The 15480-nt window shown below is 52.2% G+C and overlaps 1 protein-coding gene across 1 annotated transcript in view; it reads left to right on the top strand.

The window, feature by feature from the left end:
* Nucleotides 1-970: 970 nt before the first annotated feature.
* fgfr3 (fibroblast growth factor receptor 3) overlaps nucleotides 971-15480 on the top strand; it is a gene marked incomplete at its 5' end in the record, with an annotated part of 15163 nt that continues 653 nt past the window's right edge. The window contains 12 exons of the mRNA XM_060051273.1: nucleotides 971-1201; nucleotides 4475-4619; nucleotides 6303-6478; nucleotides 8055-8200; nucleotides 8446-8567; nucleotides 8807-8917; nucleotides 9851-10041; nucleotides 10664-10786; nucleotides 11112-11182; nucleotides 12255-12392; nucleotides 12836-12941; nucleotides 14066-15480. The exon at nucleotides 14066-15480 is cut by the window's right edge and continues 653 nt beyond it. Of these exons, the coding sequence (XP_059907256.1) occupies nucleotides 971-1201; nucleotides 4475-4619; nucleotides 6303-6478; nucleotides 8055-8200; nucleotides 8446-8567; nucleotides 8807-8917; nucleotides 9851-10041; nucleotides 10664-10786; nucleotides 11112-11182; nucleotides 12255-12392; nucleotides 12836-12941; nucleotides 14066-14230 (1725 nt within the window). The remainder of the gene's footprint in view (nucleotides 1202-4474; nucleotides 4620-6302; nucleotides 6479-8054; nucleotides 8201-8445; nucleotides 8568-8806; nucleotides 8918-9850; nucleotides 10042-10663; nucleotides 10787-11111; nucleotides 11183-12254; nucleotides 12393-12835; nucleotides 12942-14065) is intronic.

The following is a 15480-nucleotide window of genomic DNA, read 5'->3' as shown; positions in this document are numbered from 1 at the left end:
AACTCACTACACCTAAACACCACCTAACTACATCTAAACACCACCTCACTACACCAGAACACCACCTCACTACACCTAAACACCACCTCACTGTACCAAACACCACCCAACTACACCTAACACCAACTCACTACACCTAAACACCACCTAACTACATCTAAACACCACCTTACTACATCTAAACACCACCTCACTACATCTAAACACCACCTCACTACACCTAACACCAACTCACTACACCTAAACACCACCTCACTACATCTAAACCCCACCTCACTACACCTAAACACCACCTCACTACACCTAACACCAACTCACTACACCACCTAACTAAATCTAACACCACCTCACTACACCTACACCACCTCATTACTACACCGAACACCACCCCACTGCATCAACCCACCTACCATCTGGGTGAGAGCTACACCCAAACACCACCTAACTGAATCCCCCACACCTACCATCTGGGGAGCTACACCCTAATACCACCTAGTACGACCACAACACCACCCACACACCACCAAACAGCTGACACTTAACACCAACTAAAACACACAATATCCATCTCAGTGAGAGCTACACCCAAACACCACCTCACTACACTTAATACAACCTAACTCCACCTTACTCCACCCAACACAAACTCCACCTAACAAACTATTCAGTAACACTGTCCAATGCCACCAAACTCCAACCAACCTCCAACCAACCGCCAACCAACCTTACTCCACCCAACACAAACTCCACCTAACAAACTATTCAGTAACACTGTCCAATGCCACCAAACTCCAACCAACCTCCAACCAACCTTACTCCACCCAACACAAACTCCACCTAACAAACTATTCAGTAAGACACCTAACTCCACCTAACTCCACCTAACTCCACCTAACTCCACCTAACTCCACCTACCTCCACCTAACTCCACCTAACTCCACCTCACGCCACCTAACTCCCGCCAACACCGGCTCACAGTGCTAACATCCACCTCTGTCTCGGCCAATCAGAGCGGTCTCCCCACCGGCCCATCCTGCAGGCGGGGCTGCCGGCCAATCAGACGGTGTTGCTGGGCAGCAAGGTGGTGTTCCGCTGCAAGGTGTTCAGCGACGCCCAGCCGCACATCCAGTGGCTGAAGCACATCGAGGTGAACGGCAGCCGCTACGGCCCCGACGGAGGGCCCTACGTCGACATCCTCAAGGTAGGAGGAGCCACCGCGGGGGGCGGGGCTAGGGGTGGGGGGGGTGGGGCTAGGGGTGGGGCCTAGTGGGGTGTGTTTGAGGAGGGAGCAGGGGCTCAGTGTTGCCAGATTGGGCCACATTTCCCGCCCAATCTGGCAACCCTGGCTGCAGCCATGCTGCAGCCAGGGTTGCCAGATTGGGCGGGAAATGTGGCCTAATCTGGCAACACTGCTGGCGTTAGTGGGATGTATGGGAAGGCAGGCTAGAGGGTGGGTGGGGGTGGGCAGTGGGGTGGGTGGGAGAAGGGGCGGGGCTAGTGGGTGTGTGGGAGTCGGGGGCGGGGCTTGTTGTGGTAGCGCAGCTCACAGTAGACTGTTCCACCCACTGACCACACTGACGAAATAACAGCTCTGTATGAGGACCACAAAGAGGACTGCCATCTACATCACCATCTTTATACTCTCTAATTTAGTCTCTCTCTCTCTCTCTCTGATTCCATCTCCCTCCCTCTCTCCCTCCCTCTCTCTCTCTCTCTCTCCCTCTCTCTCTGATTCCATCTCCCTCCCTCTCTCTCTCTCTCTCTCTCTCTCTCTCTCTCTCTCTCTCTCTCTCTCTCTCTCTCTCTCTCTCTCTCTCTCTCTCTCTCTCTCTCTCTCTCCCTCTCTCTCCCCCTATGTTTCTCGCTTTCTGGGGCGAGAGAACATCTGGTTCTGAGTAAGTTAACTGCTGTGGTGGCAAGCAGAGCGGAGAGAGAGAGCGAGAGAGAGGAGAGGGAGAGGGAGAGAGAGATGAGAGGGAGAGAGCGAGAGAGAGAGCGAGAGAGAGAGCGAGAGAGAGAGAGGGAGAGGGAGAGAGAGAGAGAGAGGGAGAGAGAGAGAGAGAGAGAGAAGAGAGAGAGAGAGAGAGAGAGAGAGAGGGAGAGGGAGAGAGAGGGAGAGAGGGAGAGAGAGAGAGAGGGAGGGAGGGAGGGAGGGAGGGAGAGACAAGAGAGAGTGTGCACGCTGCCGGCGCCGTCAGATGTGCCGCAGTGGGTGGGTGGCGGTAGGGGGGGGGGGGGGGGAGGGAGGGGGGGAGGCAGGGGTGAGGGCAAATTGAAGAAGGCACAAAAAAAGAGATGGAAAGAATGAGTGGAGCAACAAGGGCAGAGTCAGCAGAGGGAGGGAGAGGGGGAGGGAGGAAGAGAGAGGAGGAGAGAGTGAGGGTGGGTGAAAGAGAGAGATGAAGGAGGGGGGAGAGAGAGATGGGAAGGGAGGGAGAGAGAGACACACAGAGAGAGGCACAGAGAGAGAGAGAGAGGGGGGGGGAGAGAGAGGGAGGGAGGGAGTGAGGGAGAGAGAGAGATGGAGAAGGTGAGAGAGAGAGAGAGAGGGGCAGGGAGAGAGAGGGGGAGGGAGGGGAGTGAGGGAGAGAGAGAGCGAGGGTGACGGAGAGTGGGAGAGAGACAGAGAGAGAGAGAGAGAGAGAGGGGGGGGGAGGGAGGGAGAGAGCGAGAGTCTGTCTAGCCCAGACTGTGGCACCACACTCTATTTTAGACGACCACATAATTGAAACAGTATTTACAGGATCTGCCCCCCCCATCCTGACGCCCGCTCATGTGTGGTAGACGGGACGGGACGGGGGACGGGGCCGGGGGGGGGGGGGGGGGGGACGACGCGTCTGAATGGCTCTTTGATGCAGAACTGTTTAGAGTGAATGACGGGCTTGAAGTGTGTGTGTGTGTGTGTGTGTGTGTGTGTGTGTGTGTGTGTGTGTGTGTGTGTGTGTGTGTGTGTGTGTGTGTGTGTGTGTGTGTGTGTGTGTGTGTGTTTTATATCTCGTTTGTTTTTAGAGTCAGAGGTTCTGGTGGTCAGTATTTCATCAGGGTTAGGGTTCTGTGGAGGCTCTGTAGGGTTCTGAAGGTCAGTAGGGTCCTGTTCTGTCAGTAGCGTCCTGGTCTGTCAGTAGGGTCCTGGTCTGTCAGTAGGGTCCTGGTCTGTCAGTAGGGTCCTGGTCTGTCAGTAGGGTCCTGTCAGTAGGGTCCTGGTCTGTCAGTAGGGTCCTGGTCTGTCAGTAGGGTCCTGGTCTGTCAGTAGGGTCCTGGTCTGTCAGTAGGGTCCTGGTCTGTCAGTAGGGTCCTGGTCTGTCAGTAGGGTCCTGGTCCGTCAGTAGGGTCCTGTCAGTAGGGTCCTGGTCCGTCAGTAGGGTCCTGTCAGTAGGGTCCTGGTCCGTCAGTAGGGTCCTGTCAGTAGGGTCCTGGTCCGTCAGTCGTCCTGGTCTGACCGTCTGTCCGTCCCCTGCAGAGCCGTGTCAGCCGGCTCACGGAGGCCGTTGATTCGCTCGTCCTCCTCAACGTGTCGCTGGGTGACAGCGGCCGCTACTGGTGCCGCGCCTCCAACTTTGTAGGAAAGTCTGAAAATGCTTTCTGGCTCAAAGTGTTCACCACAGGTAACCACGGGCGGACAGCCCTCCTGGGCCTGGCTCTATGTTGTCCTGACGGCTTCTGCTAGGTGGTGGGTGGTGGTCTATGTTGTTCTGCTGGGTGGTGGTCCATGTTGTCCTCACTGGTTCCGCTGGGTGGTGGTCTATGTTGTCCTGACTGGTTAGGCTGGGTCGGACCGGTCTCAGATCCGTGTGTGTGTGTGTACCTCTGTACCAAAGGAACCTTTACATCACGGTGCTGTCACACAAGATGGTGGTTGGTGTACCTCCTCCATCATCTCACTCTCCTCGTTCTCCTCCTCCTCCATCCCCTCCTCCTCGTCACCTCCTTCTCCTCCGCCTCCATCACCTGCTCCGCCTCCATCACCTCCTTCTCCTCCATCACCACCTTCTCCTCCATCACCTCCTCCTCCTCCTCCTCCTCCTATTCTCCTGCAGGGTGACCCTTCTGAAACGGTCTTCCTCACGTGTCTCCTTCCTGCTCCTCCCTGGTGTTAACACCGCTGACTGGGTGCTGCCGGTTCTGGTGTTCTCACATGTCTCTCTCTCTCTCTCTCTCTCCTCCCTGCTCCTCCCACTCCTCCCTGGTCCTCCCACTCCTCCCTGGTCCTCCCTGGTCCTCCCTGCTCCTCCCGCTCCTCCCTGGTCCTCCCTGGTCCTCCCTGGTCCTCCCTGGTCCTCCCTGGTCCTCCCTGGTCCTCCCTGGTCCTCCCTGGTCCAGACCGCTGGTATTAACACCACTGACAGGGAGCTGGAGGTTCTGGTGTTCTCACATGTCTCTCTCTCTCTCTCTCTCCTCCCTGCTCCTCCCACTCCTCCCACTCCTCCCTGCTCCTCCCACTCCTCCCTGCTCCTCCCGCTCCTCCCTGGTCCAGACCGCTGGTATTAACACCACTGACGGGGAGCTGGAGGTGCTGGTGCTGCTCAACGTCTCCCTGGACGACGCCGGGGAGTACACGTGTCTGGCTGGGAACTCTATCGGTTATACTTACCACTCCGCTTGGCTCACGGTTCTCTCAGGTAGTCCCCGCCTTCTCCCTCCTCCTCCTCCTCCTCCTCCTCCTCCCTCCTCCTCTCTGGGTCTCCTTCCCTCCTCCTCCTCCTCCTCCTCCTCCCCCCTGCTCCTCCACCGCCGCGGTGGAAGCCTGCCTCCTACGCTAGATGTCCCGGCATCATGCAGCCTCCTGTGTAATTACAACACACGTGTTTCCCCCGATTAGCAGGTGTTAGCGGCACGGCTACGCTATCATTAGCCTCCGCTGCAGCAGCAATGTGTGTAATCACTCCTAATCAGAGTGGAGAGGAGCTCCCGTACACCATGAGCTCCCCGTTCAGCACCTGCCTGGGGAAACACAGGTGTCTAACTACACAGGTGTAACCACACAGGTGTAGCTACACGGGTGTGTAAACACACAGGTGTACATACACAGGTGTGTTGCTACTCAGGTGTGTCTAACTACACAGGTGTGTGACCACACAGGTGTAACTACGCGGGTGTGTGACCACAGGTGTGTGAACACAGGTTTAACTACACAGGTGTAATGCTACTCAGGTGTTACTGCACAGGTGTAAAGGCCGATTTAGGGTCGTTTTAGACGCAGAGACGTAAGCACGTAATTTACACAAGGGACTTGTTTTAGACAAGTTTTGATTTATGGTTCCTTAAGGATTGCGCGTGTTGCAAGGGGATTCTCCGCCAGAACAGTAGGGGGAGCAACGAACGAATCTGTGGGCGTGGAAGTGGAAATCGCTGGCTTGTTTATATTTATGCACTTCCAGTATTTTCGACGAGAGTAGCAGTAGCTAAGTTTAGGTTAGCGGTCTTTTTCCACACTCTGAACGATGTTAAGGTTGCTGTAAAACCGGAAATGTGAGACTCCTGAAAGGATGTGGTTAGCTGGCCAATCACAGTCTTTGCGAGCTGCGTAGGGCCGTAGTGTTTTAGTCGCATAGTCAGGAATTTTGGGCGACGCACTTAAGCGCGTAAGGGGGGATATTTTACCGCGCAAGGGGGGGTTATGTATCTTACGTGCTTACGCGTTACGTCTAAAACAGAGCATATATCGGCCTTAACTACACCTACACATGTGCAACTACACAGGTGTGTTACTGCACAGGTGTAAATACACAGGTGTAACTACACATGTGCAACTACACATGTGCAACTACACAGGTGTAACTGCACAGGTGTGACAACACAGGTGTAACTACACAGGTGTAACTACACAGGTGTAACTACACAGGTGTCACTACACAGGTGTCACTACATAGATGTAACTACACTGGCGTGTTAACACACAGGTTTGTGTCTACACGGGTGTATAATTACACAAGGGTGTAAACACATAGGTGGGTAACTTCACAGTTACACAGTTACATACCTAGCCAGTCACATGACTCCCAAGCCTGCTATACAAGGCTCCAGCTAACCGCTGAAACATATATGAATCATACCTTAATCATGCTGCTGGGCAGAATAATGCCTGCTTTAATGCAAAGTGCTTTTTGTTGCATGCCTATGTCTTGACTTAGTATCCGAAAAATAATATATATTAATGTAGCAGATGAATTATGATAGGTGCTAATGAGTAAGCATTTGCTTGCCTTTGAGACATTAGCTCATTAGCCAACTAAGTAGATTGTATGAATAATGATCAGTATAATGATGTTAATTAAGCCTCTGTGGTGTACGTTTGGCTCCAGACCTGGAGCAGGACAAGGAGGACGACTATGCCGACATTCTCATCTGGGTGACGGGCTGCGTGCTCTTCATCCTCACCATCGTCATCATCGTCTTGTGCCGCATGAGGATGACCACACAGAAGACCCTTCCCTCGCCCCACGTGCACAAACTCTCCAAATTCCCCCTCAAGAAACAGGTAACAGGAAGTAGACCTCACATCTATTATATACAAGAGACAGGTAACAGGAAGTAGACCTCACATCTATTATATACAAGAGACCGGTAACAGGAAGTAGACCTCACATCTATTATATACAAGAGACAGGTAACAGGAAGTAGACCTCACATCTATTATATAGAAGAGACAGGTAACAGGAAGTAGACCTCACATCTATTATATACAAGAGACAGGTAACAGGAAGTAGACCTCACATCTATTATATACAAGAGACAGGTAACAGGAAGTAGACACCACATCTATTATATACAAGAGACAGGTAACAGGAAGTAGACCTCACATCTATTATATACAAGAGACAGGTAACAGGAAGTAGACACCACATCTATTATATACAAGAGACAGGTAACAGGAAGTAGACCTCACATCTATTATATACAAGAGACAGGTAACAGGAAGTAGACACCACATCTATTATATACAAGAGACAGGTAACAGGAAGTAGACACCAGGGTAAACAGGAAGTAGGGAGCTCTGTCTTCATGCGACTGGAGCTGTGCCTCTCCTTTCCTCTCCTCTCTCCTCGCTCCTTTTACCTCTCCTTCTGTCTCCTCCCACTCCTTTGGTTTCTCCTCTCTTTCTCTCCTTCCCTCTCTCCTCTCCTTTTCTCTCTCTCTCCTCTCCTCCTCTCTCTCCTCACCTCCTCTCTCTCTTCTCCTTTTTTCTCTCCTCTCCTTCTCTCTTACCTCCCTCTCCTCTCCTGTCCTTTCCTTCTATTCTCTCCTTCTCCCTCACCTCTCCTCTCCTTTCCTCCTCCCTCTCCTCTCCTACTCTCGCTCCTCTCCTTTCCTTCTCTCCTCTCCTTCTCTCTCTCCTCCTCTCCTCTCCTTCTCTCTATCCTCTCCTCTCCTTCTCTCCCTTCTCTTCTTTGTTAGTCCACTGGTATTCTAACCCTTGACCAGTCTCTTAAGGAGAGGCTGGTGGTAGTTCCTCTTGGCCTGCTGGGAGTTGAACCCTGGGCAAAAGAAGAGTTCCTTCCTGCATGTGTTTTATAAAACACCATAAAACATCAGGATGAACACTGCCACTCCGAGCAGACACGTCTTGATGTGAACATATGGAGTCTGTTAGCTTAGCTTCTATGTTTCTAGAAGAGCTTGTGTCTTTAGTTGAAACCTCTTTTTATTGAGAGGATCAGTCCTCACGGGGAGCTGGGATTCTTCCTGGTTCCCGACCAATCGGCGGACCTTGCTCTTATATGGAAGTCCAGGAGAAAAGCCTCATTGCATTTTTCTCTAATATTTATTTTCGAGGATGGTTTTGAAAGAAGTGAATCTCCCTGTTCTCTTGGTTCTTCATAACTCCCTAAATCTCCTTAATGCTCCGTTATTACTTTCCTTCGAATAACACAACCCAGGGCTGCAGAGTACATATTATATAATAAATACATGTGGGCCAATCAACACACATTCACAGAATGGTCAAGTAGAGAAACAGGTTCAATGTGTGTTGATAGGGCTGGGACTCCTCCCCTTAAGGCTGTGGCTCCTCCCCTTCAGACACTAGAACAGGTTTCCTTTTTGCACCCAAGCAGGTATCCTTGGATTCCAACTCCTCCATGAACTCCAACACGCCATTGGTCAGGATCGCCCGCCTATCATCCAGCGACGGACCAATGCTGGCCAACGTGCTGGAGCTGGAGCTGCCCTCGGACCCCAAGTGGGAGTTCTCCCGAACCCGGTAAGAGGCTCTCATGTTGAGGCATGAATATACACCGCATTGATCCACCAGCCTCTATGATCAGATCCCCGGACCACCTGATCAGGGTGGCTCATGTGGGTTCTGCATGCTGATGGTCATGATGAAGATGATGATAATGATGGTGATGATGATGATAATGATGATGATGATGATGATGATGATGATGATGATGATGATGATGATGATGATGATGATGATGGTGGTGGTGATGATGGTGTCTCCAGGCTGACCCTGGGGAAGCCGCTGGGCGAAGGCTGCTTTGGTCAGGTGGTGATGGCCGAGGCCATCGGAGTGGACAAGGACAAACCCAACAAACCTCTGACCGTGGCCATCAAAATGCTGAAAGGTGATTGGCTGTTCAGGTTGAAAACATGACCTCCAGAATGTTAGTGGGTTTCTAGTAACATTACCTTAACCCTCATGCCAGGGGGTTTCTAGTCATAATAAAACAGTGCCCCCCTGTTCAGTCAGGCTTCTCCACCAGCCGGAACAAGGAAGTTGCAATTCATTTAAAAAAGTAAAACGACCGATTGTTTAAAAGTGATTGTGATTATGTGGTGAACACATTTGAACCATGACTTCCAGACGATGCTACCGATAAGGATCTGTCGGACCTGGTGTCGGAGATGGAGATGATGAAGATGATCGGCAAACACAAGAACATCATCAACCTGCTGGGAGCCTGCACTCAGGACGGTAGGTCACTCAGGACGGTAGGTCCTCACTCAGGACGGTAGGTCCTCACTCAGGACGGTAGGTCCTCACTCAGGACGGTAGGTCACTCACTCAGGACGGTAGGTCACTCACTCAGGACGGTAGGTCACTCAGGACGGTAGGTCTCAGGACGGTAGGTCCTCAGGACGGTAGGTCTCAGGATGGTAGGTACTTCACTCAGGACGGTAGGTCACTCAGGACGGTAGGTCCTCACTCACGGCGGTAGGTCACTCAGGACGGTAGGTCACTCAGGATGGTAGGTCCTTCACTCAGGACGGTAGGTCCTCACTCAGGACGGTAGGTCCTCCAGGACGGTAGGTCCTCACTCACGGCGGTAGGTCACTCAGGACGGTAGGTCACTCAGGACGGTAGATCCTCACTCAGGACGGTAGGTCCTCACTCAGGACGGTAGGTCACTCAGGACGGTAGGTCCTCACTCAGGACTGCAGGTCTCAGGACGGTAGGTCACTCAGGATGGTAGGTCCTTCACTCAGGACGGTAGGTCCTCACTCAGGACGGTAGGTCCTCCAGGACGGTAGGTCCTCACTCAGGACGGTAGGTCACTCAGGACGGTAGGTCACTCAGGACGGTAGGTCCTCACTCAGGACGGTAGGTCACTCAGGACGGTAGGTCCTCCAGGACGGTAGGTCACTCAGGACGGTAGGTCCTCACTCAGGACTGCAGGTCTCAGGACGGTAGGTCACTCAGGATGGTAGGTCCTTCACTCAGGACGGTAGGTCCTCACTCAGGACGGTAGGTCCTCACTCAGGACGGTAGGTCACTCAGGACGGTAGGTCCTCACTCAGGACGGTAGGTCGTCACTCAGGACGGTAGGTCGTCACTCAGGACGGTAGGTCCTCCAGGACGGTAGGTCCTCACTCAGGACGGTGGCTGAGTAAGCGTCTCTCTGGGCAGGTCCTCTCTACGTCCTGGTGGAGTACGCGTCCAAGGGGAACCTCCGGGAGTACCTGCGGGCCCGGCGCCCCCCTGGCACCGACTACTCCTTCACCACCTGCAAGATCCCCGAGGAGCAGCTCACCTTCAAGCACCTGGTGTCCTCCGCCTACCAGGTGGCCCGCGGCATGGAGTACCTGGCCTCGCAGAAGGTAAAGCCCAGTCTTATCCAAGACTAAACCTGGTCCAAACCCAGTCTAGACCTAGTCCAAACCCAGTCTAGACCTAGTCCAAACCCAGTCTAGACCTAGTCCAAACCCAGTCTAGACCCATTCCAAACCCAGTCTAGACCTAGTCCAAACCCAGTCTAGACCCAGTCCAAACCCAGTCTAGACCTAGTCCAAACCCAGTCTAGACCCAGTCCAAACCCAGTCTAGACCTAGTCCAAACCCAGTCTAGACCCAGTCCAAACCGAGTCTAGACCTAGTCCAAACCCAGTCTAGACCTAGTCTAGACCCAGTCCAAACCCAGTCTAGACCTAGTCCAAACCCAGTCTAGACCCAGTCCAAACCCAGTCTAGACCTAGTCCAAACCCAGTCTAGACCTAGTCCAAACCCAGTCTAGACCTAGTCCAAACCGAGTCTCGAACTATGTCCAAACCCAGCATTAGCCTAAATTTGTTAAGCATGGAGTACTTGGCCTCGCAGAAGCTAATCCCAGGCCAAGCCTAGTCGACCGAGTCCTAACCCATTGTATACCTAGTGAAAGCAACATGTGAACGGTGTCATCCCGAGTGTGTCCGGATGCTTTGGACTCACCCTCCTCTCTCTGCAGTGTATCCACAGAGACCTGGCCGCCCGGAACGTTCTGGTTACCGATGACAATGTGATGAAGATCGCAGACTTCGGCCTCGCCAGAGACGTGCACAACATAGACTACTACAAGAAGACCACCAACGTGAGTCTGTTTCTGCATGCTTTACAGCACCTGGACTCACACCTGGTTCACACCTGGTTCACACCTAGTCTCACACCTGTCTCAGACCTGGTACATACCTGGTCTGACACCCGGTACACACCTGTCACACCTGGTCTCACACCTGGTGTGACACCTGGTCTCGCACCCGATACACACCTGTCACACCTGGTCTCACACCCGGTTCACACCTGGTCTCACACCTCGTCTCACACCTGGTACACACCTGGTTTCATCTGGTCTGGTTTTTATTGTTGCTGTTGCCGTGTTGTTCAGGGTCTGATGTTGTTGTTTTGTTGTGGTGCAGGGCCGTCTGCCGGTGAAGTGGATGGCTCCGGAGGCGCTGTTCGACCGGGTCTACACGCACCAGAGCGACGTGTGAGTCCCGCTCTCCCCCCCGCCGCCGCCGCCGCCGCCACCGCGGGGCTAACATGCCTCAGAGCGTTAGCGTCAGCGCTAATCTCTGTGGTGCAAATACCAATTCATAATGTCCCACAGTCCACTGGCACCCCCCGCACACACACACACATAGGCACATACACACACACACACACACACACACACACAGGCACATACACAAACACACACAGAGACACACAAAAATACACACACACACACACACATACATACACACACACACAAACAGACACACACACACACACACACACAGGCACATATACACACACGCACACAGACACACAAATACACACACACACACAAATACACACACACACACACACACACACACACACACACACACACACACACACACACACACACACACACACACACACACACTCACTCGCTCTCAGGGTAATCCAGTCTCCATTGTATCCTAGCCTCCACATTCCACCCTACACTGAGATTCTAGCCAGTCCAAACCTCACAGACATCAGAGAGGAGTCTGACTGTCTGTCTGTCTCTATCTAGAAAAGCAAGAAAGCGTTTGTGCTGTCTCTCTCACACACACACTCACACACACACACACACACACACACACACACACACACACACACACACACACACACACACACACACACACACACACACACACACACACACACACACACACACACACACACACGCAGTATCTCGTCTATAGCAAGGAGCAGGAAATATAACTAGTTTGTCAGAAACCAAAACAAAGTTCCGTGATTTAGTGGCAGCGAGCTGATTAATCCTGAATATTCATTACGGCTGACGTGTTTCTATCCCTCTTTAGGAGAAGGCTCTGTCTGTTACTTAGCCAGTCAGACAGTCCACCAGCCAGACAGTCAGTCAGACAGTCCACCAGTCAGTCAGTCAGCCAGTCAGTTATTCAGGTTTAGTTCTCCCTAGGCTCTAATCCTTGAGAAAGGGTTCCTAGTGATCCGATCCGATCAGGCCCAAAGCATCATGGGAGCCCCTGACCTCTCCCCCTGTGACCCCTGACCTCTCCCCCCGCCCCCAGGTGGTCGTACGGCGTGCTGCTGTGGGAGATATTCACGCTGGGGGGGTCTCCGTACCCGGGGATCCCGGTGGAGGAGCTCTTCAAGCTGCTGAAGGAGGGCCATCGCATGGACAAACCGGCCAACTGCACCCATGAACTGTACGACCGCTACGCTAGGCTATGCTAGGCTACTCCAGGCTATGCTAGGCTACGCTAGGTTAACATGTCTTCAAAACTGTACGACCGCTACGCTAGGCTATGCTACGCTAGGCTATGCTACGCTAGGCTATGCTACGCTAGGCTATGCTACGCTAGGCTATGCTACGCTAGGCTATGCTAGGTTAAAATGTCTTCAGAACTGTACAACCGCTACGCTATGCCATGCTAGGCGACGCTACACTACGCTAGGCTATGCTTGGTTAACATGTCTTCAGACCTGTAAGATGCGCTACCCTAGGCTAGGCTACTCTAAGTTAAAATGTCTTCAGAACTGTCAGCCCTGTTACCTCAGGCTAGGCTAGGCTATGCAAGGTTAAAAAATCTTCAGTACTGTAAGCCTTGCTCCGCTTTAAATGATGAGATGTGATTGGTTGTTGCTCCAGGTACATGATCATGAGGGAGTGCTGGCATGCGGTTCCATCCCAGAGACCGACGTTCAGACAACTGGTTGAGGACCATGACCGAGTCCTGTCCATGACGTCCACCGACGTAAGTCCACTTCTAACCCTCCTAGCAGAGAGGCTAATGCTAGCAGAGAGGCTAAACCTAACCCTAGCGGAGAGGCTAACGCTAACCCTAGCAGAGAGGATAATGCTAGCAGAGAGGCTAACCCTAGCAAAGAGTCTAACCCTAACCCTAGAAGAGAGTCTAACCCTAGCAGAGAAGCTAACCCTAACCCTAGCTGAGGCTAACCCTAGCAGAGAGGCTAACCCTAGCAGAGAGGCTAATGCTAACCCTAGCAGAGAGGATAATGCTAGCAGAGAGGCTAACCCTAGCAAAGAGTCTAACCCTAGCAGAGAGTCTAACCCTAGCAATGAGTCTAACCCTAGCAGAGAGTCTAACCCTAGCAAAGAGTCTAACCCTAACCCTAGCAGAGAGGCTAACCATAGCAGAGAGGCTAACCCTCCTAGCAGAGAGGCTAACCCTAACCCTAGCAGAGAGGCTAACCCTAACCCTAGCAGAGAGGCTAACCCTAACCCTAGCAGAGAGGCTAACCCGAGCAGAGAGGCTAACCCTAGCAGAGAGGCTAACCCTAGCAGAGAGGCTAACCCTAACAGAGAGGCTAACCCTAGCAGAGAGGCTAACCCTAGCAGAGAGGCTAACCCGAGCAGAGAGGCTAACCCTAGCAGAGAGGCTAACCCTAGCAGAGAGGCTAACCCTAGCAGAGAGGCTAACCCGAGCAGAGAGGCTAACCCGAGCAGAGAGGCTAACCCTAGCAGAGAGGCTAACCCTAACAGAGAGGCTAACCCTAGCAGAGAGGCTAACCCTAGCAGAGAGGCTAACCCTCCTAGCAGAGAGGCTAACCCTAGCAGAGAGGCTAACCCGAGCAGAGAGGCTAACCCTAGCAGAGAGGCTAACCCTAGCAGAGAGGCTAACCCTAGCAGAGAGGCTAACCCTAACAGAGAGGCTAACCCTAGCAGAGAGGCTAACCCTTCTAGCAGAGAGGCTAACCATAGCAGAGAGGCTAACCCTCCTAGCAGAGAGGCTACACCTAGCAGAGAGGCTAACCCTAACCCGAGCAGAGAGGCTAACCCTAACCCGAGCAGAGAGGCTAACCCGAGCAGAGAGGCTAACCCTAGCAGAGAGGCTGACCTTTGCCCTCCCCCTCCCAGGAGTACCTGGACCTATCGGTGAGCTTCGAGCAGTACTCGCCGACGGGGCGTGACAGCGACAGCGCCTGCTCCTCCGGAGACGACTCGGTGTTCGCCCACGACCCCCCGCCTCAAGAGCCCTGCCCCCCCGCCTCACCGCCTAGCAACGCTGTCATCAGGACTTAAGCCCCGCCCCTTACCCAGTCACGCTGGCACCGCTGGGGCTCCGCCTCTTCCTCCACGTCTTCCTCGTCCTCTTCTTCCTCTGCAAAGATGAGATCTATTTTTATACTGGGCCAGTTTTCCATTAGAGTCTGTGGGATCCAACCATTCCATGGCGAGGTGTGTGTCACTTCCTGTTGAGGAGGAAGTGACCTCACAGCAGAAAATGAAGACCATTGGTCAGTTGCTGACCAGTGATCCTGGGCATTGAGCTGTGTTTAATATGATATATTGGTCAGTACTTCAGTTCATACGCATTGAGTAGCGCAAGATTCCTCCAATCAGAAGCCCGGACAGTAGAATCCAGTCTCCAATGTTTACAACAGACCAGACTCGAGGCGGCTAACTGGGCTAGCATGCGTTCAGAAGAACATTACCAAATACCATCAAACCATCTGTGAACTTCATGGAAGAACCTTTCAGGGCTGTACGTAAAAGCTATGGTTTGAGTTTTTGTATCTAGAAATGGATTTTATTGTAAATATATAAATGCAAGGATGTATCATATTGCTTTTCACAGAAATGTACTTAAAACGTAAAAAACACATTGTCTAGAATTCTAGAACACACTGTCACGGGAGACATGTAATCCTTTTAAGTCACGCAAAAAGTTTATTTGAATAATTAACGTGTATATTTGTAAAGGTATTTATAGACTTGACATGTTTGAAAGATCTAGTTTAGAATTTAGATACTGTAAGCAAAGATTTGTTTTTCTTTTTTTATAACTTATTTTACAGTAGAACTGCAAGTCTTCAGATTTAACACTTGTCTGTTTTTGTTTGTTTATTGTCAAGAAAAAAGAATGTATGATATGTATACAAAGAGGATGTTCACATACCGTTTGGCTGTCCTCCAAGGTAGACGCTCCAAATGATTATTTTTCCACCGTAAAGTTTTCACTTTAGCGATGTCAACTCTAAGCTGATATCTGGCAGGGCAGGTCCTCCTGCTGCCATTGAGGCCTTCCTGTCTCCACCAAGTGCTCCATCCATCCCTACAGTGTGGTCTCTTCAACAGGGTATATGATTCGAAGGGTGGTGGATCCACTTCATCCTAACAGAGTGGTGTCTTTAACAGGGTCGTTGTCGCTGGCCAGTGAAGGGTTGTGTCTTCAACAGGGTAGACGTCATTGGCCTGTGAGGTCAGTGACGTTCGGGCTTCCAGAGAGAAAGCTGTCATTGTCGGACAGCACTTCAGCGAGCCTTAGGCCG

This window comes from Gadus macrocephalus, chromosome 5 (assembly GCF_031168955.1).
Source record: "Gadus macrocephalus chromosome 5, ASM3116895v1".
Taxonomy (NCBI): domain Eukaryota; kingdom Metazoa; phylum Chordata; class Actinopteri; order Gadiformes; family Gadidae; genus Gadus; species Gadus macrocephalus.
This window is presented reverse-complemented; position numbering and strand designations above follow the sequence as displayed.